This window comes from Erythrolamprus reginae, chromosome 2 (genome assembly GCF_031021105.1).
Source record: "Erythrolamprus reginae isolate rEryReg1 chromosome 2, rEryReg1.hap1, whole genome shotgun sequence".
Classification (NCBI taxonomy): Eukaryota; Metazoa; Chordata; class Lepidosauria; order Squamata; family Dipsadidae; genus Erythrolamprus; species Erythrolamprus reginae.
In genome coordinates, this window is record NC_091951.1 from 9,530,162 (window position 1) to 9,552,208 (window position 22,047).

The following is a 22,047-nucleotide window of genomic DNA, read 5'->3' on the forward strand; positions in this document are numbered from 1 at the left end:
CCAGGGGAAGAGCCTTCTCTGTGGCGGCACTGGCTCTCTGGAACCAGCTCCTCCCAGAGATTAGAACTGCCCCTACCCTCCTTGCCTTTTGTAAACTCCTTAAAACCCGCCTTTGTCATCAGGCATGGGGGAACTGAGATATCTCCCCTGGGCCTATGCAATTTATGTATGGTATGCTTGTATGTATGTCTGCTTAATAATGGGGTTTTTAAAATATTTTAAATTGTAAATTATTAGATTTGTCATGAACTGTTTTTATTGTATTGTGAGCCGTCCCGAGTCTATGGAAAGGGGCGGCATACAAATCTAATAAATAAATAAATAAATAAATAAATAAATAAATAAATAAATAAATAAATAAATAAATAAATAAATAAATAAATAAATAAATAAATAAATAAATAAATAAATAAATAAATATGCGTTGATATTTGCATGAATTCAAAGTGGAAGGGGAAAAAACTTTTACAAAAAGTGTGTGTGTGTGTGTGTGTGAACACATAGTAATTTCTTTGGGTTATGTACCAGCATTTGGGAAAAGGTCATATGAAAAATTCATTTCTATTTTATTTTGACATCAAATGTTCTTTTGTATTCAGGTCTGGTCTTAAAAATATAATGTAGCACTTGGGGATGAATATGCAGCCTAGCAGGCCAGTACCCGAACCCAAGATGGAGAAGACCTGCACAGCCACCATATACTTCCCCTTGGTGCTCAGATATGTGGGAACGAAGGATATCCAGACACTGCAGAAGACTAGCATGCTGAAGGTGATGAGCTTGGCTTCATTGAAAGCCCCAGGTAGATTCCTGGCCAGGAAAGCCACTGTGAAGCAGACAAAAGCCAGGAAACCCATGTAGCCAAGGGCAAGGTAGAACATGGCAACAGAGCCTTGATTACATTGCAGGATGATCTCTGAAGATTGTGTGTGCATATCTGACTCAGGGAATGGGGGAGAAATGCCCAGCCAGGTGCTGCAGATGAGAACTTGGATGCCAGAACATGAAATAATGATAGAATTGGCCAAGGTCTTCCCTAGCCATCTCTGTATATTATTCCCTGGTTTTGTGGCAAAGAAGGCTAATACCACAGTGACTGTTTTGGCCAAGACTGTAGAAATGGCAACTGTGAAGATGTTGCTGAAGGCTGTTTGTTGGAGAAGGCACATGGCTTTCCTTGGCTGGCCAATGAATAGGAACAATGTCAAGAAGGAAAGCAGAAGGGAGATGAGAAGGATGTAGGAAAGATCCCGATTGTTGGCTTTAACTATTGGAGTATCTCGGGATTTAATGAAGATTCCCAATACAAATGATGCTACTAAACACAAGAACATTCCGAGGGAAATTAGGATGATTCCCAAATTTTCTTGATAGGAAAGGAAAGTTTCAGTCTTAGGTATACATTCATCTCGTTTGATGTTTGGATGCTGATCTGCCGAACATTTGGTGCATTTTTCAGCATCTGAAAAGAAAAAAAAAGCATTAAAATTTAACAAGAAGCAGGTTCCTCCATCAGAGGCATAGTTGGAATGGAAATGTTTATTGCATTGTTTGCATCCCAAACACTGTTTAGAGAGTAAAATCAGAGCACTCCACTGAACCCTGAGCTTTAATCCATGGACTATTTCCAGGAAGGAGTAGAATGTGAGACTCAAGATCACCAGGACTCATTCCAGATATTATAATAATAATAATAATAATAATAATAATAATAATAATAATAATAATAATAACCCCCTCAGAGAGGGTCCGCAACTTGGGCGTCCTCCTCGATCCACAGCTCACATTAGAGAAACATCTTTCAGCTGTGGCGAGGGGGGCGTTTGCCCAGCTTCGCCTGGTGCACCAGTTGCGGCCCTATTTGGACCTGGAGTCATTGTTCACAGTCACTCATGCCCTCATCACCTCGAGGCTCGGCTACTGTAACGCTCTCTACATGGGGCTACCTTTGAAAAGTGTTCGGAAACTTCAGATCGTGCAGAATGCAGCTGCGAGAGCAATTATAGGCTTCTCTAAGTATGCCAATATTACTCCAACACTCCGCAGTCTGCATTGGTTGCCGATCAGTTTCCGGTCACAATTCAAAGTGTTGGTTATGACCTATAAAGCCCTTCATGGCACCGGACCAGAATACCTTCGGGACTCCCTTCTGTCGCACGAATCCCAGCGACCCGTTTGGTCCCACAGAGTTGGCGTTCTTTGGGTCCCGTCGACTAAACAATGTTGTCTGGTGGGAAGAGCCTTCTCTTTGGTGGCTCCGACCCTCTGGAACCAGCTCCCCCTGAGATTAGGATTGCCCCCACCCTCCTTGCCTTTCGCAAACTCCTTAAAACCCACATCTGCGGTCAGGCATGGGGGAACTGAAACATCTCCCCCTTGCCCATGTTGTTTTGGTGTTGGATTGATTGTGTGCTTGTTTTTTAATATTCTGGGGATGTTTTATGAATTTTTTAGCTTAAAATTGTAATTGGATTGGTGGGTATTGGATTTGTTACTATGTACTGTGTTGCCATTGTTGTGAGCTGCGGAGAGGGGCGGCATATAAATCTAATCTAATCTAATCTAATCATAATTATTATTATTTATTAGATTTGTATGCCACCCCTCTCTGTAGACCTGGGGAGGCTCACAACAATAATAATAACAATGTGATAATGCAACTAATATTTAAAAGAAAGCACCTAAAAACCCATCATTTAAAAAAACCATACAACACAAGCAACACAAGATTTGATTTGTCTGGTCTTCTGTATCAATAAACTGGAGGTTAGGAAAACTCTTTTATTAAATCCACCTTTTCAAATTTCAATCCCCCCCTCCCCCACTGCTTTGGTCCCAGTGATTGACTCAGATTGGATCTTGCAATATTATCCTGATACATATACTGTATATTTGCCTCCATTTTTCTGTTTCTTTATCCTGCCACCAATTTCCAGGAAAACAAATACTAATGGCTTCTGTCTGCTTGGGCATCTCTTTTGAGGGATGAGGGAAAAGATTAGTTTTAACATTCTTGCTGTGACACCAGCTAGAGGAGGGAATTCTTGTCCATTTCACCCACTTAAGCAAAAGACAAAACTCCCTTATTTCTCATCAAGGTTGTTGAAGGAAGGGACGGAGGAAGAGAGGGAGGGAGGAAAGAAGAAAGGAGGGAAGGAAGGAAGGAAAGAAGGAAGGATTTGGGACTGATTCTGAGATTCTTAAAAACAAACAAGTTCATCCTTCATGATTACTAGATTCAGGGAGAGAGGTGGGATGGTAGAGGAGAAGAAAAGATGTCTCCATTTTTCAGAGATACCAAAGAAAACAAAGGTCGAGGTTGAAATAAGATTAAGAGCATAAAATGCCATCACTCTTTTAATTCCAAGGCTTCATTGATTCCCTGTTTTTAAATATCTAGCTCCTCATTTAACCTCCAAAATTATTATTATTTTACTTGTAATGGAAAAAAGAGATTATTTTAAAAGACCCATGTCTATTTAAAAAACCCTCCCATGAGCAATGTCTGCTTCTATGGACTGTCCCATTTTCTGGTGTTACCCACCTTCTATGGTGGAGATGGTTCCTTTTGCACAAGGATGACAATGATAGCAGCAGATGGGCTCCCCTTCTTGAGGTACCTTCTTAAATCCAGGACGACAACTTTGCACACATATAGAGGAAGGCAAGGGCTGAGGAGAGAAAAGAAAAGAAAAATCTCTGGTTAGTGTAATAGGTGGCAATTAAATATCCAGAAAATCAACAGATTTTCAGAAAAGTTACAGAATGTTTAGCTTTGACTATGTAGAATCCAATAGAAAATGTGAGGAAGATGAAAAAGATCGAACTGCACAGTCCTCCCCTGTTTCTCTTTCCATTAAGTGTTTCACACATGCTACGAATTTAGACTTTCGTTTTAAAATTGGAGACAGTAGTTAATTGCCTGGGGTTATATTTTATTATTTATTTATTTATTTATTTATTTATTTATTTATTTATTTATTTATTTATTTATTTATTTATTTATTTATTTATTTATTTTGTCCAATACATAATACACATTGAAGAGAATAGATATGTAATAATATAAATAAAGAAAAGATATAAAAGTATAGGTGAACATATTTGAAAGGAAGAAAAGATAAATGAGATAAGGAGAGACAATTGGACAGGGGACGGAAGGCACACTGGTGCTCTTATGCACACCCCTTACTGACCTCTAAGGAACCTGGAGATGTCAATTGTGGATAGTCTAAGGGAAAAATGTTGGGGGTTAGGGGTTGACACTACTGAGTCAGGTAATGAGTTCCACGCTTCAACAACTCGGTTGTTGAAGTTATATTTTTTACAGTCAAGTTTGGAGCGGTTAATATTAAGTTTGAATCTGTTGCGTGCTCTTGTGTTGTTGCGATAGATATTTTATTTTGACTAGCTAAATCCCATTATTTGAATGATTCCCTCAGTATTCCTCCCTTTTCATAGACTTAGGGAATAATTTGCATTAAAATTGAAGATTAATGTTCACGGCCACATGAATAGCTGATAAAGAAGTTCTCACTCTTGAGAATCTGATCACATGATACAAAAATTCCAAGGCAATGAAAGCAATCCCGTGCCCATCCATAAATGGTAATACTGTCTCTATCACCTTTGGTGGAGTAAGATAAATATTTGTCCCACTTTGATTCTCATTTCCACCTCTGCGATCACCTTCTTGTCAATGGATAATTTAAAATCCTGTGATTCCCGTTTTATTAAACTCCCAGATTTCACTGTTGTAGAAGATTTGTTGCCAAATGACATCAAGTATAAAATGTTCAGGTCTGGTGTAAGATCTCCTTTCTCATCCAAATATACCCCGTCTATGGAATTATTGTAAAACTGAGAGCTTTGAAGGAAAGAGTGAAACTGAAAAGAAAATAAGATAAATAAGAGTTTAGAAGGGACATCAGATGATCTTTGAAAAGACATCCTTAGTCTATGATGTTTAATATTTAAATATATAGCAGTAGAACTTCTATACCGCTTCACAGTTCTTTACAGCCATCTCTAAGTGTTTTTCTTGCAGAGTAAGCATGTTGCCACCAATAATCTGGTCCTTATTTTACCAACCTCGGACGAATGGAAGGCTGAGACGACCTTGAACCATTCAGAATCGAACTCTGGGAGCGAGTAGGGAATTCACCTGCAGTACTGCATTCTAACCACTGCACCGCCACATTCATAATAAGGACTAAAAAGGAGAGAAATTAAGCATCTGGCCAGTTTCCTTTTCCTACTACTTTTCCTACACTCCGCGGCCTGCACTGGCTGCCGATTGGTTTCCGGTCACAATTCAAAGTGTTGGTAATGACCTTTAAAGCCCTTCATGGCATTGGGCCAGAATACATCTGGAACTGCCTTCTACCGCATGAATCCCAGTGACCGATAAGGTCCCACAGACTTGGCCTTCTCCGGGTCCCGTCGACCAAACAATGTCGTTTGGCAGGCCCCAGAGGAAGAGCCTTCTCTGTGGCGGCCCCGGCCCTCTGGAATCAACTCCCCCCAGAGATTAGAATGGCCCCCACCCTCCTTGTCTTTCGCAAATTACTCAAGACCCACTTTTGTTGCCAGGCATGGGGGAGTTAGGATATTCCTTCCCCTAGGCCATTACAAGTTATGTATGGTATGTTTGTGTGTATGTTTGGTTTTTTATAATAAGGGTTTTTAGTTGTTTTATTAAATTGGATTGTTACATGTTGTTTTTTTATCATTGTTGTTAGCCGCCCTGAGTCTGCGGAGAGGGGCGGCATACAAATCCAATAAAGAATAATAAAGAATAATAATAATAATAATTTATCACAGCAACACTAATATCACTAATATATAATTCGTATAAAAGCTACATTTATTTTTTCACTGACATTTTAATTGATCTAAAAATAGCTAATAGTTAATTGGAGTTTCAGCCATTTAGATTTCCCTTTAATTTGAGGGTTGTTGTTATATTTTTCTCATCTTGTAATATTAGTTGCATAAATAAAGTAGAAAGCTTCAGTATTCTCACTTTCTTGTGTAGTTCTTTACTGGTGATATTTGTTCACAACATCTCTTTTTGGGCTGCTAGTCTATCCACTCTGTCATTGAAACGAATAATTGTCTTCAATAGTCTAATATGTAAATTCAAGTTGACTTCTTGTTTATACTATCTCATCAGTTTTTTTAAAAAAGCTGAACAACCAAGTCATCAATGAATTAACTTTGAAGAGTTAAAACATGAAAATATTGCCAGCACAATAGACAGGAAACAGCACGTGAAGCTAGGCAAAATCACATCAGATACCTATACAATTAACACAGCCCCCCGCCCCCACCCCTAAGGCTGTGCACTCTCATCACTTTTCTTTTCTCTATATACCAATGATTGCTTCTCAAATGATCCATCTGTTAAACTATTGAAGTTTGCAGATGATAGAAAAGTGATTGGTCTCATTTGAGACAATGATGAAACTAGCCTCGTGGTACGACCAGAACAATTTGGAACTGAACACACTCAAAACTATAGAAATGGTGACTTTAGGAGGAACCCACTCCTACTTCCACCTCTTACAATACTAGACAACACAATATCAACAGTAGAGATCTTCAAATTTCTAGGTTCTATCATATCTCAAAACCTAAAATGGTCACCTAACATCAAAAACATCATCAAAAAAGCACAACAAAGAATGTTCTTTTTACGCCAACTAAGAAAGCTTAAACTGTCCAATGAGCTGCTGAGACAGTTCTGCAGAGGAATAATCGAGTCTGTAATCTGCACCTCTATAACCGTCTGGTTTAATTCTGCAACCCAACAAGACCAACACAGACTTCAGAGGAGAATCAGAATTGCAGAGAAAATAATTGCTGCTAACCTGCCTTCCATTGAGGATCTGTATACTGCACAAGTCAAAAAGAGGGCTGTTAAAACATTTGGCGGGCCCCAGGGATTAGAACTGCCCCCACCCTCCTTGCCTTTCGTAAACTCCTCAAAACCCACCTTTGTCATCAGGCATAGGGGAACTGAGATATCTCCCCCAGGCCTATACAATTTATGTATGGTATGTTTGTACCTATGTCTGCTTAATAATGGGTTTTTTAAAATATTTTAAATTTTAAATTATTAGATTTGTTATGAACTGTTTTATTGTGTTGTTGAGCCGCCCTGAGTATACGCAGAGGGGCGGCATACAAATCAAACCAAATCAAATCAAATCGATCGATCGATCGATCGATCAATCGATAGATAGATAGATAGATAGATAAACAAACAAACAAACAAACAAACAAACAGACCCCTCACATCCTGGACATAAACATCAGTTCCCACCCTCAAAACATTGCTATAGAGCACCGCACACCAAGACAACTAGACACAAGAACAGTTTTTCCCAAACGCCATCACTCTGCTAAACAAATAATTTCCTCAATACTGTCAAACTATTTACTAAGTCTGCTCTACAATTACTACTAGTCTTTTCTCATCATTCCTATCACCCATCTCCTCCCACTTATGACTTTATGACTGTAACTTGTTGCTTGTATCCTTAAGATTTTTATTAATATTGATTGTTTCCTGATTGCTTATTTGACCTCTATGACAATCATTAAGTGTTGTATCTCATGATTCTTGACAAATGTATCTTTTTCTTTTATGTACACTGAGAGCATACGCACCAGAGACAAATTCCTTGTGTGTGCAATCACACTTGGCCAAAAAAGAGTTCTATTCTATGCATGTGTCTCTGTAGCAACAATGTTGCTTAGAGATGTTTAACAAGGATGGTATTCGGTTCTATTCTGTTCTTTCATGATAATTTAGCTTTTTTTCAGAATGAATAACCAAGCCATCCCATTATGAAGCTATTACCATGGGGTGGGGGGAGCTTTTGACCCCTTCAGAGAGGGTCTGCAATTTGGGAGTCCTCCTCGATCCACAGCTGAGCTTAGAACACCATCTCTCAGCTGTGGCAAGGGGGACATTCACACAGGTTTGCCTGGTGTACCAGCTGTGGCCCTGTTTTGGACAGGGAGTCTCTCCTCACAGTTGCTCATGCCCTTATCACCTCGAGGATTGATTATTGCAATGCTCTCTACACTGGGCTACCTTTGAAGAGACTACAAAACACACCCATGAGAGCTGTCATGGGCCTACCAAGGTTTGCCCATGTATCTACAACATTCTGTGAGCTGCATTGGCTACCGATTTGTTTCTGAATGCAATTCATAGTGTTGGTTGTTACCTATAAAACCCTATATGGTCTGTGACTGGTGCACCAGTTGCGGCCCTATTTGGACAGGGAGTCATTGCTCACAGTCACTCATGCCCTTATCACCTCGAGGTTCGATTACTGCAACGCTCTCTACATGGGGCTACCTCTGAAAAGATCGTGCAGAACGCAGCCGCGAGAGCCATCATGGGGCTTCCAAGATTTGTCCACGTTTCTTCAACACTCCGTGGCTTGCATTGGCTGCCGATCAGTTTCCGGTCACAATTCAAAGTGTTGGTCATGACCTTTAAAGCCCTACATGGCAATGGACCAGATTACCTCCAGAACTGCCTGCTACCGCACGAATCCCAGCGACCAATAAGGTCCCACAGAGTTGGCCTTCTCTGGGTCCCGTCGACCAAGCAATGTCGTTTGGCAGGCCCCAGGGGAAGAGCCTTCTCTGTGGCGGCCGCGGCCCTCTGGAACCAACTCCCCCGGAGATTAGAACTGCCCCCACCCTCATTGTCTTTCGTAAACTACTCAAGACTCATTTATACTGCCAGGCATGGGGGAGTTGAGATAGCTCTTCCCCCTAGGCCATTACAAGTTATGCATGGTATGTTTGTGTGTATGTTTGGTTTTATAATAGGGGTTTCTGGTTGTTTTTTATTTTTGGATTGTACATGTTGTGTTTATTATTGTTGTTAGCCGCCCCGAGTCTGCGGAGAGGGGCGGCATACAAATCCAATAAATTATTATTATTATTATTATTATTATTATTATTATTATTATTATTATTATTACTACTACTACTACTACTACTTACGGGACCATCTCCAGCCTCATCTATCCCAGTGACTGGTCAGAGCCCACAAATTTGGTCTTCTCCAGGTCCCGTCAGCCAAGCAATGCTGTCTTGTATGACCTAGGGGAAGGGCCTTCTCTGTGCTAACACAGGCCCTCTGGAACCAACCCCCTCAGAGATTCACATTGCCCCCATTGTCCTGGCCTTCTGGAAGGTTTAAAAACTCATCTTTGCCCGCAGGCTTGGGGCCGTTGAGCTCTAGCTGTCAGTATGATTGTAATATGAATCAGTGGGGCTGTATGATTTTAACTTGGGTTTTTATATCAAACAAACAAACTGGTAATTTGTACAAGTCCCTTATCAGTTCTGTGATACTTAGCTTGCAGCTGTGAGGCAATTCACAGTCCTTCTTCTTTCACAAAGTGAAACACACTTTGCCCTGGTTTAGTTTCAAAGCGGGAAAAATCAGCACACAAAAGGTCAAAGTCAGTAAAGCAGTCACGAAACACAACGATCAGATAATCCTCCACAATGGCCAAACCCACAGGCTGCTATTTATAGCCCCACCCAACCACAGGTGGCCTCATTTTCTTTGATAATAATCTCTCAGTTGTTGTTGCCTATGCATCGCTCTCCGCATGCGTGGCTGTATCATTAACTCTTGTTCTGAATCCAAGGAAGATCTAGATAATTGATCTCCTTCTGAGCTGTCTGCCACAATCTCCTCCTCCCTGTCACTCATGTCTTCTTGGTCAGAGGAGCCTTCATCATCAGATTCCACCGGGGTCAAAACAGGCCTGCAGCATGTGGATGTCTCCCCCACATCCACAGTCCTTGGGGCAGGAGCAGGGCCAGAGCTAACCACAACAGGACTTAGATGTTTTTGTACTGTTTTTAGATATGTTGTGGGCTGCCCTGAGTCTTTGTAAAAGGGCAGCATATAAGTCCAATAAATAAATAAATTTACAGGAAATATGGCTAATGTAAAGGAAATACCTGCCAAGCCTTCAGCCTTGGAGCTTCCACCTTCCTACTGTATCTGTACTTCACTGGTCTCTTTGATATGAGAGCTGAATTTAAGGCCCTTCCCACAGCCCAGATGGTGTTGTAGATGAGATAGCTGTCCAGGGACATCACCCAATCAATGACTTCTTTCCTCAGAGTTGCTAATCCTTTAGTCTGTCTACACCGTCTCCAGCATTTTACTGAAAAGGCATCCTTGGTAGATGAACATCTAAACGTTTCCTTCAAAAAGTGAACTAGAACGTCAGCAAAGACAGCAAAACTACCATAGTCTGCCCATTTCCTTTCCTTTATCAGAAAAGTAAAAACGCCACCAAAGTGTTTCAAGGAATTTGCATGAATTATAATATGATAATCAAAATCCCACTGAGCTGTTTTGATCCAGATTTTACCTACAACATGCTCAAAAAGGTATGTAAATAACCCATCCATAATTCTCACTCCCAAAAAGAATGAATTAATATCTGAACCAAAAACAAAGATATTGACTTTTACCCATTTGTAGTATATATCTGTATGGAATTCCACACCTGCTAAATTCTGTGTAAAACTTTGATATATAACTGCACAAATGCCATTCCTTAACATCAAAGAAGACATTGTCTTCATGAACCTCTCTCCCTGCTCAGTTTCTTCAGAAATGAGACCAACCAAGGTCCACTTGAAATAGAGGAGAAGCTGGACCATTCCTGGGTATTCGACTCCTTCAGTAGGGAGCATCGGGTAGAAGAAAGGAAAATGAGTTTTATCCATGAGTGTTTTGGAGGCAAAAGTATAACTGATCTGAAAGAAATGGAAGATGGTATTTTATATGTAACAAGCAACATCCAACCCCTATCACCTCCATGGAAAAGCCGTGTTTTTCATTTGCAGAGGAACTTTGAATCAAAGTTGTATTAGCTTTACTAGATAAATGGTCAAAGCAATGGAAACTGCAGTTTAATGTTTCCAAATGTAAAATAATGCACTTGGGGAAAAGGAATCCTCAATCTGAGTATTGCATTGGCAGTTCTGTGTTAGCAAAATCTTCAGAAGAGAAGGATTTAGAGGTAGTGATTTCTGACAGTCTCAAAATGTGTGAACAGTGCAGTCAGGCAGTAGGGAAAGCAAGTAGGATGCTTGGTTGCATAGCTAGGGGTATAACAAGCAGGAAGAGGGAGATTGTGATCCCCTTATATAGAGCGCTGGTGAGACCCCATTTGGAATACTGTGTTCAGTTCTGGAGACCTCACCTACAAAAAGATATTGACGGGCTACAAGAATGGTGGAAGGTCTTAAGCATAAAATGTATCAGGAAAGACTTAATGAACTCAATCTGTATAGTCTGGAGGACAGAAGGAAAAGGGGGGACATGATCGAAACATTTAAATATGTTAAAGGGTTAAATAAGGTTCAGGAGGGAAGTGTTTTTAATAGGAAAGTGAACACAAGAACAAGGGGACACAATCTGAAGTTAGTTGGGGGAAAGATCAAAAGCAACATGAGAAAATATTATTTCACTGAAAGATCCTTAGAACAAACTTCCAGCAGACATGTTTGGTAAATCCACAGTAACTGAATTTAAACATGCCTGGGATAAACATATATCCATTGTATGATAAAATACAGGTTGGTAAATCCACAGTAACTGAATTTAAACATGCCTGGGATAAACATATATCCATTGTAAGATAAAATACAGGAAATAGTATAAGGGCAGACTAGATGGACCATGAGGTCTTTTTCTGCTGTCAGTCTTCTATGTTTCTATGTATGACTCCAAAATGGCTCCCAAGAAAGACACACCTGAGGGATTTTGTAGATGCCCAACATGGTTGAAATCTGGATGGAGATGCCAACATCAGACTCTTCCAGAACAGCCACTGTATTTCTTTGCTTTCCACATCTGTAATTGGGCACATTGGCCTCCCCATCTGAAAGGAGATCCAACAAAGGATCTGTAGTCATTTCTACCTTGAAGAAGTTCTCATAGATATTATAACCCAGGGTGATGTTGGGTAAGAAATGACCATTCCTGTTGATGTCCTCAATGGTGAAAAGGAAGGGTATAAATTTCCAACATTGCTTTACTACTTTTCTGCAGATATGAACATAGGAATAACATTTAACATACCATGATAATACTTTAACTACACTCAATCACCATTTTACTTCCAAATAGTTTGCAATATTCCAAAATAGCAACAACAAAAAAGAATTAAAACAATAAAATATTTTAAATCACACAGCATTGTTTAAAACTCACTCTCCTTAAGACCAGCAGCAATGGACCTTAGAGGCTATATTGATGTGGGTTAGGCCTAATATAGGACCTGATCACTGGTTTAAGTAAGTTGCAGTGTAATATGGGGTGGATTTTCTCTAGGATTCTAGATAATGCCAGCTGCACAGTAATCGGGTTTATCACCTTTACTATTGGGAAAGGGCACAAAAATTTTGGTCCTACCTTTTTGCTAGGCATTCTCAATTGAATGTATTTGGTTGATAAGAAAACCTTATTCCCCCCTCTAAAGGGGCATTGGAGTGATTGATGTTTGTCTGCTTATTTCTGATACATAGAGAAAATATCGCATTCTGCTGTACTTGATAAGGTTTACCCATAGGTACCAGCTCAGCTTTGGAGCGGGGTGGAAGAGTAATTCCATTATTTCTTGAGTCCACACTCTAGCTCTGCTCACAACTAATAATGAATGGGGGGAAATATTATGATTTGGTTTTTATATTTTAAACCTGAATAGTTTCCTGATCAGTGTGCAACAGGGACCCCAAGATAAATAGAACAGAACAGAGTAGAATAGAGTAGAATAGAGTAGAATAGAATAGAATAGAATAGAATAGAATTGTTTATTGGCCAAGTATGATTGGACACACAAGGAATTTATTTTGGTGCATATGCTCTCAGTGTACATAAAATAAAATATATATTTATCAAGAATCATAAGGTACAACACTTAAAGATAGTCTTAAGGTACAAATAAGCAATCAAACCATGTTAGAAAACCATCAATACACATCATAATAATACAAGCAACAAACTTACAGTCATACAGTCACAAGTGAGAGGAGATGGGTAATATGAATGATGAGAAGATTAATAGTAGGAAAGACTAGTCTGACAGTGTTGAGGGATCAGAAGTAAGCTAGCAAAGAGGAGATCAGGAGAGAGCACCTTTTGTTTTTGAAGAGTAGATCCTGTAGACATGTATTAAAGTGGCTGTAATGGATTGCAGGACAATTCACTTACTCGTAGAATTTTGTTGAAGGACTTCTATCAAAGTTTAATGGCTGAAATCTAGCCCGCGTTGCCGAGACTATGACATTAATCATATAATCTCCTGCCTTGTAATGATGCTCTGGGTCCACTTTACCCAGCTGCAGAGTTAGGAAGCATTTGGGTTTGTGCATCACACCAGATCCCCATGGCCACAGAGTCAGAATGAAGAGCAGCAGCAACAACATGTATTCTGTTCCCGACTGAGCTTTCTCTGTGGTACCTGCTCTTTAAGAGAGAGAGAAAAGAGGTGGAAGAAAGCAAAATCTATTTCCAAACAGACATTTCAGATCTAATCACAATCAGCCAATGTCAATAAACACAGAATTGGTTTGAAATTCTCCTGTTTCCAGAGACATTTTTGTACTGAGTATTTCTGATACAGACTCCACCCAACATTGCTTGTGTCTCTGAAATTTACATCAAAATACTTCCCGACGTGTTTGTGTGAACTTTGGGGAAGTTTGCAGAGCGGTCTTGAGGGACATAACATGAAGACAACAAATGAATCACTATGATTTGGATGATTGCATGGAAGAGAACTTTCACCTCTCTAAACTCTGAAGGAGTGAACAACCTCAACTGAGCAACTCTAGGGCGAAAGCTCCTTGCCTGGGTGCAGGGTCATGGTAAAATTACACCTGCTCCCTGCCCCTTGCCACGCCCCCATGGCGTGTGGGATGGCTCGCCACTGGTCTCTGGTAAGCCCCAGCCAGCGAGCCACAGGAGCGACCCCCTCCCTGAACCCAAGCCGGTCGAGCCCTGTAATCCGAGAAGGAGATCGCCCCTCACCTCAGTAGAGGTGCCCCTAAAGGAGATCACATAGTTGCTGCTTACGCCCATTTCTGCCCCCTATCGACCTTCCCCCCCAGTGACCTTGAGGGGGGGCACTAGTTGGTGAGTCCACCCCCTAACCACACTCCCACGCACAGAGTGGAGTTGGCGAAAAAACAACCACAGCTCGGCCAATTTACTGTGACTGCAAAAAATTCCTACTCGGCCCCCAAGGGGCGACCCATCATATGCACCCTGTAACAGAGGGAGGGAGGGCGGGTGTCCCACGACGCCGGGCGAAGAGGAACTGCGCCACGAGACAGCCCCTTTTATAGGGCTGCCTCCCTCTCGCCCGGACCAATCGGTGCCCAGCGCACCCAAACGCCGTCACTGCGGCCCCCGGGGATGACGTGGGGGCCACAGGCTCTGCCCCAAAATGGCGGCCTCCATTCCCCGGCCGCGCCGCAATGACCGCCGGCTGGTAAGTCACCAGCGGGCATTGCGGCGCAGGCGGAGTAACAGTCGGACACAAAGGTATGGGTATAATAGGGTCACTTTTATTAAACCAAACTCAAAATTAACTATTTAACCAATTAAACCACGTGACCTGCAGGGGTGCATAAATCAAATGGGGGCGGAGTTAACTTTCCAACAACCTCAACTGAGCAACTCTAGGGCGAAAGCTCCTTGCCTGGGTGCAGGGTCATGGTAAAATTACACCTGCTCCCTGCCCCTTGCCACGCCCCTATGGCGTGTGGGATGACTCGCCACTGGTCTCTGGTAAGCCCCAGCCAGCGAGCCACAGGAGCGACCCCCTCCCCGAACCCAAGCTGGTCGAGCCCTGTAATCCGAGAAGGAGATCACCCCTCACCTCAGTAGAGGTGCCCCTAAAGGAGATCACACAGTTGCTGCTTACGCTCATTTCCGCCCCCTATTGGCCACAGCAGGGGGTGAAATTATAATTTATTCCCCCTGCTCCCCCCCTGCACATGAATGTGCAGGAGCCTCTGCAGGTCCGCTATGAATTTGTCGTTCCCCTTGTCTGTCAAATGTACCCCGTCCTGTCTATATAACTCAATCTGGGATGCTCTGATGTCAGGGTGGTCTATCACTCCACCCCCTGCCTGGAGTACCCACTTCTTAACTGCTCTGTTGACTCTCTTCCTAGCCCTATCTACCGCCTTAGGGTCTGTGGCATGCCTCCAGCACCTCCGTAGTAAAATATTGGACCACAACACGCGCATGTCCAGCCACCATTCCCAAATCACCTGTAAGCCATCCCACATGTGCCACAACAAGTCGACACCCGTCATTGCTCCCAGGTCGTTACCTCCCATGTGTAAAACCAACCATCCCGGCACCCCTTGCACCTTCCCGCTGTTGAATAACAGGGGAAGCAAATCAAACCACCGTAGTCCTCTACGGCCCAACCATTGGACCATCACATGCTGGGCCAGCTCCAACTGCATGCCGGGAATCATCTCCTGGGCCCTCTTCTTGGCCAAGTATACCATACTGTGGCCACAGATCAGAATCCTGTGGTGTGCACCCTGTTTGTTATCTAAAGGAAGGGAGGAAACAAAGCAGCGTCAGAAGTGGCGGCGCAGACTGCACCCTTTCCCACCCTACTCATCTAAGGGCGGATGTATGTCCGGAAGGCCGCTGATCTCCATCGGCCCACGGCACGTATGTCCGGTGTGCTGAAACCCTCTTCAGCTGCAAAGGAAGCTGCTCCAATCCTAAAAGAGTGCGTCCCATAACGCCTGGGGTCCAAGCCCAGCCGGGACAAGGCCTTAGTCGTTACTGCCCCAAACTGGTACCTGGTGAGGGGCTCCCCAGAGGAATGACAGAAAAGCGGGCCCGGATCTCCACCCCTAAGGGCCCAGTATGCTGAGATTGCCCCCACAGGGCACACCCTCCTGTTGTTAGTCCGGGAAAGCTGAACTGTAACCCCCCGTCCTCTCTGATCAGTCTTGGATCTCCTCAGCCGCAGGAACACCGAGCCCCGCCTGAATCTAATATCCCTAGCCATCAAGGCGCGGCCGGAGCTATCAGTCCTGGATGCCGCCAGGACCTCGCTGATACGAAAAGCCCCCAAAAAACAAGGTAACCGCAGCCGCGTGGTAAAATGCTGCCTCGTAATCAGAGCGGCACAGCCTGTCCCACAAGTCACGCAGCCCCAATAGGTGAGCTAACTTGAGGGGACGCCTGCTGTCACCCTGTACCTGACCCTTCTCCCTGATCCAGCCCTCCAGTGTTTTCCTAACCCTGAAGTTCCCCGTGGTGTCTGAGAAACCCCTTGACTTGGCTATAAAAGCCAAGCCTGCCAGTTTGCCCCGTATTGTCCTGGCTGCCAACCCCCGGTGTTTGCTAAGTGCGCAAAACTCAAGCAGGTGCTCCACCGGGGCCGGCCATAGCTGTTCGTATCCCCTGAGGTGACGGAAAGCCCAAAATTCCCTACCTGCCCGCTGGTATGACCTCCTGGTGCTTGCGGCTATGGACATATCCATTGCCCTGTTTACGTCGACCCTCCAATCAGCCACAGGTGATGGGGGGCTTCCTCCGGGTGCTCCTCGGCCTGTGGGGCAAGCAGCCGGAACCTAGCCAACTGCCCCCTTGATAATGCGTCAGCCACCCCGTTTCTAATCCCAGGGACATGGTGGGCCAGGCACTTCATTACCATATGCCGGAACAACCCCATCACCCGCTCATTCTTGGAGAAGAGTGTGTTGACCACATGTACCACTGCCATGTTATCGCACCAGAAGTGCGATAACATGTACCACATGTACCACTGCCATGTTATCGTCTTCCCAGCGAAACTAGGGGACCAAAGCTCAATGGCCACGACAATCGGGAATAGTTCTAGAAATGTCAAATCCCTGCAAACCGTGGTACCCCGCCACTCCTGCAGCCAGTCCGCCCGAAACCATCTATCCTTCCATATGACGCCAAAACCAGCAGTCCCGGCCGCGTCAGACTTCACCTGCAAGTCCCCTTTCAGCAGCATGTCTTGTCTCCAAAAAGATACCCCATTGTATGTGTCTAGAAATTGTTGCCACACCCCTAGATCCTTCCTAACGCTAGCCGCCAAGCGGATCCTGTGGTGTGGCTTACTCAGGCCGACCGTCGCCTGGTAAAGTCTGTACATAAACGCCCTCCCCAGCGCTATCACATGACAAGCGAAATTCAACAGTCCGGCTAGCTCCTGAACCTGCTTGAGAGTCACCCTCCTGGCAGCTCGAACAACCTTCACCGTGTCCTTAAGTCTGGCCAACTTGTCCTCCGGTAGCCTGCACGTTTGCGCTACCGAATCTACCTCAATGCCTAGAAATGTAAGCCTGGTGGTGGGCCCCTCGGTTTTTTCATGGGCAAGAGGCACGCCCAGATCAACGCATAAGTCCTGAAATCCTGCCATCCCCTGCCGACATTCGTCAGAGCCAGCCGGCCCTGCGAAGAGAAAGTCATCCAGATAATGTACCACTGACCGAATCCCTGTGCCCTTCACGTGGGCCCACTCAAGAAACGAACTAAATTTCTCAAATAAAGAGCACGACACCGAACAACCCATCGGTAGGGCCCTGTCCACGAAGAAGCCCCACTCAAACTGAAAACCCAGGAGGTCAAAATCCTCGGGGTGAATTGGTAAAAGTCGAAAGGCCGACTTAATATCACATTTGCCCATCAGGGCCCCCACTCCACACCCTCGAACCATCGCTACAGCCGCCTCAAAGGGTGTGTAGCGCACTGAGCACAGTTCCTCCGGGATGTGGTCATTTACTGATTCACCCGGGGGGAAGGACAGATGGTGAATGAGCCTAAACTCCCCGGCTGCTCTCTTGGGCACCCCCCCAAGGGGGATACTTGCAAGGAGGGCAGAGGCGGCTCCGTGAAGGGGCCCACCACCCGGCCCTCCCGCACCTCCTTCATAATCTTTTCGCGTACCACATGCCCCATGCCAGCTACTGACTTCAAATTATCCGCTAGGCAGGCATTCCTAGGCCCCTCATATGGTAACCTAAAGCCCTCAGAAAAACCTGAAATCAAAAACTCAGCACCTTTCCTGGGTCAATAGCCGGTAAGTCTGTCCTTTAACCTGTCCAACCTAATGGGGGTTGGGCCCCTTACTCTGAGCTCCTCCTGGCTGGGGTTTGGAGGAGCCCCCTGCTTCCTTGTTGCCGCCTCCCCCCTGCCCCTGTAACATGCCGAGGTAGGGTGCCTACCGTTGCACAAAGCGCAGGCGTGGCGAAAGCGGCAAACTGGCCTTGAACAGGCCCCCCTAGCGCCGTACTCATAACAGTATGTCGGGCTCCGAAAGGACGAACCCGACCCACTACGCTGTGTAGAGCCCTGGGTCCCCGAACCCACTGCAGGGTGGGGGAGGGTAGCTTCCTTTCCCTGTGTCAGCAGCAAGTGGCCAGTGGGCGTCCACCCGCTAGCCGGGGTAGCTGCTTGCTGCGTAGCCTGAAGCCACAGATCGTTGTGCCTCATGTCCCAAGGCCAATGCCTATTGTGTGCGGCAAATCTGCGAAATGTCTCGTCGTACTGTTTCCATGCCTCACCCCCAAACTCCTGGTACGCCTTCAAAATCATGTTCATATATAGTATAAGTTCGTGGGTCTTGTGCACATCATCCTCTACTACCACTGAATGGTAAGCCAGAAAGGCATATGACCACGCTAATATCCCCTTATCCATCTTAGTGTCCTTTGGTTCATCGGACCCCTTCTTACTATCCTTGTCCTTCTTGGACTTCTCAGGTAATAATATACTGAAGATATCCACATAAGCCCCACGCCAAATTTTTCGCTTAAGGGCCTGCGACATATGCATGCTCAGCGGGGTGTCTGGGAGGCCAGGGGCGAAAGGGTTGTCACTGTCGCCCTCGTAAGGGTCAGTGGACTCCGTTGTGGTCGACTCGGAGCTATCCTTCGATGTGTCCCTTCTCTTCCTGCCCCATTTTGTCACCTCCCGTCTGCGCCCCCTCCCCCACACCTGGGCTGCCGTGCGCGAACGCCATGTCCTGTGTGCCCTGTGTGTTGTGCGTTTAATTGCCTGCAGCCTGCCTCGTGGCCCCCTTGGACGGGACCACCGATGCTTAGGTACAGGGCACTCACCCCAATGCGAAGAGTCGTCGTCGGCATCCTTAGAGCAGGAAGCTGTCCTGCTTACCCGCTTTCTCTTGCGCTTCTTCTTCGCGTGACGCTCTGATCGGTCCTTCTGGGACCTCTCCGCTGATTCTGAGGAGCTCCGTGTCCCCTCCGCGCTTGTGGCGCCCGTGGCACCCTCATGCCGGGGCCTGCCCCTCTTCCTCGGCTTCTTATCCAGTTTCTCGAGTAAGGCAGATAACAATTGTGAGGAAACAGAAAGTGAATCATCCCCTGCACCCTCCTTCCTGGCTGTCCTCACAGCAGGGGCCCCCTCATCAGATAAGCTAAGCTCTGAGCCGCTGGGCTCCCCTTCCTCAGGTCCAGATACCTCAGAAAACCTACCACGTGGCCCCCGAGATGGGGCCCGCCCCTGGTGGCGGCCTCTTGCCCTCGAGGTTGGCCCCCGGCGGCTGGCCGCCCGCACCCTGTGTCCTCCTTTCCCCTTGGAGCTTCCCTCTCCCTCAGGCCTCCCGGCCTGCCTAGCCCCAGGGGCCTCTATCCATGCCCTCTTGGGGGCCCTCTTCCTCCCCGTACGACAAGGCTCGATGGGGGGGTGCCCTGCTTGCCGGCCTGCTCCCCCATTGCCCAAACCGCTAGCCCTCCGCCCGCTGCCGGCCTGAGCGCAGAAGCCGAGTGCCAGCTGCGCCGTCCGATGCCTTCTTCGGCCTTCGGGCCTTGTCCCTTGTCGCGCTGCTGTCTCCGGGTGCTGCTGGGCTGTCCCACGATGCCGGGCGAAGAGGAACTGTTCCACGAGGCAGCCCCTTTTATAGGGCTGCCTCCCTCTCGCCCGGACCAATCGGTGCCCAGCGCACCCAAACGCCGTCACTCTGCCCCAAAATGGCGGCCTCCATTCCCCGGCCGCGCCGCAACGACTGCCGGCTGGTAAGTCGCCAGCGGGCATAGTCTTGTAGTAATTTCAGCTTAATTCTTGCCTCCCTACCGACAGATCTACCTGTAAATTCTCCTGGGTAAAAAGCCTACCTAAACTTATAATAAGAAACTAAAAATCTCTTTTTATCATGGGTTCTCTAGAAGTGTTTTAATCTAAGGACTTAAGCCAAATTCTTTAGTGTCCCTCATAGCCAATCTTCAAACTTTGGAGTTACAGATGTAAGTTCTCAGAATTCAGAGAGGTGAAAGTTCACTTCCATGCAATCATCCAAATCATAGTGATTTATTTGCTGTCCTTATTTTAAAACTATGGAGACCTTTCTGCAAACTTAGTGTCAGATTGACTCACAAACAACATGGGTGGAGTCTGCATCAGAAATATTCAGTACAAAAATCTCAGGATACTTTCAGATCAAACCGATTCTGTGTTTATGGACATTGCTGATTGTGATTTAATCTGAAGCTTCTGTTGGAACATTGATCTTGCTTTCTAACTCCTCTTTTTTCTTGCTTACAAGCTGGTATCACAGAGAAGGCTAAGTTAGTAACAGAATACATGTTGCTGCCTTTTCTCTTTGTTCTAATTCTGTGGACGAGGGGATCTTGTGTGAGGCACAAAGCCAAATGCTTCCTGACTCTGCAGCAGGGTGAAGTGGACCCACAGCATCATTACAAGACATGAGATTACATGATTAGTGGCATAGTTTCTGCAATGGATGCTAGGTTTCCATTATTAAACTTTGATATAAGTCCTTCAATGAAATTCTACATGTAAGTGAATTAATAGATTAACAGAGTTGGAAGAATTATTTTGCAGTGCATGACAGCCATTTCAATAAATGTAATAATACTAATACTAATACTAACAACAACAACAAGTTGGAAGGGACCGTGGAGATCTTCTAGTCTAACCCCCTGGTTAGGCAGAAAACCCTACACTACTTCAGGCAGATGGTTATCCAACATCTGCTTAAAAACTTCCAGTGTTGGGGCATTCACAACTTCTGGAGGCAAGCTGTTCCACTGGTCAACCATTCTGACTGTCAGGAAATTTCTTCTTAGTTTTAAGTTACTTCTCTCCTTATTTAGTTTCCACCCATTGTTTCTTGTTCTACCTTCAGATGCTTTGGAGAATAAGTTGACTCCTTCTTTGTGGCAACCCCTGATATACTGGAAGACTGCGATCATCTCTCCCCTGGTCCTTCTTTTCATTAAACTAGGCATGCCCATTCCTGCAACCGTTCTTTATATGTTTTAGCCTCCAGTCCCATAATCCTCTTTGTTGCTGTTCTCTGCACTTTTTCTAGAGTCTCAATATCCTTTTTGCAATGTGGCTACCAAAACTGAATGCAGTATCCCAAGTGTGGCCGTACCAAGGCCTTATAAAGTGGTATTAACAATTCATGTCTGCAGGTGTTGCCCTTGAAAAACACAGGGTGCTTTTTTCTTGATCTCTTCTCTTTGCTAGCTTACTTCTGATTCCACCTTGGGCTCCTTGTTGCATGTTGCCTTAAAGTATAAAAACCCAGTTGACATATTTCTCCCATCAGCTATTCATTCTTTGCTATAAACAGAGCTAGAGTGCAGAAACAGAAGAAACAATGGAATCTCTTTCCTACTCCATTCTAGCATTGAGCTGGTATATGTGTGAAAAACCTGGTCCAAATACAGCAGAATGCTATATTTTCTCTATGCATCAGATAATAACTCCACCATTGTTTCTCTCCACTGAACTTGGCTACTGGGGTGAATGTGTTTGAATTAAGAACATAGGAATTTATGGAAAGGGAAACTATATCTCATTTTCATTCCTGAGTTAATGCCAGGGACCAAAAGAATCTTTTTTAAAAAAAAAAGAAAGGAAGAAAAATCTACTGGTTGGTTCGTCCATTGATTGCTTTAGATTTTACTTTTTTTTTTAGAATT

At 44.8% G+C, this 22,047-nt stretch overlaps 1 protein-coding gene across 1 annotated transcript; it reads right to left on the minus strand.

Annotated features, from left to right (window-relative positions):
- Positions 1-566: 566 nt before the first annotated feature.
- On the minus strand, positions 567-11,982 carry LOC139163268 (vomeronasal type-2 receptor 26-like). Its single transcript, XM_070744219.1, has 5 exons — positions 11,821-11,982; positions 10,009-10,818; positions 4,678-4,887; positions 3,545-3,671; positions 567-1,462 (listed from the first exon to the last, which is right to left on the minus strand). Exons 1-5 carry the CDS (start codon positions 11,980-11,982, stop codon positions 567-569), a joined length of 2,205 nt encoding a protein of 734 aa, XP_070600320.1.
- Positions 11,983-22,047: the final 10,065 nt, after the last annotated feature.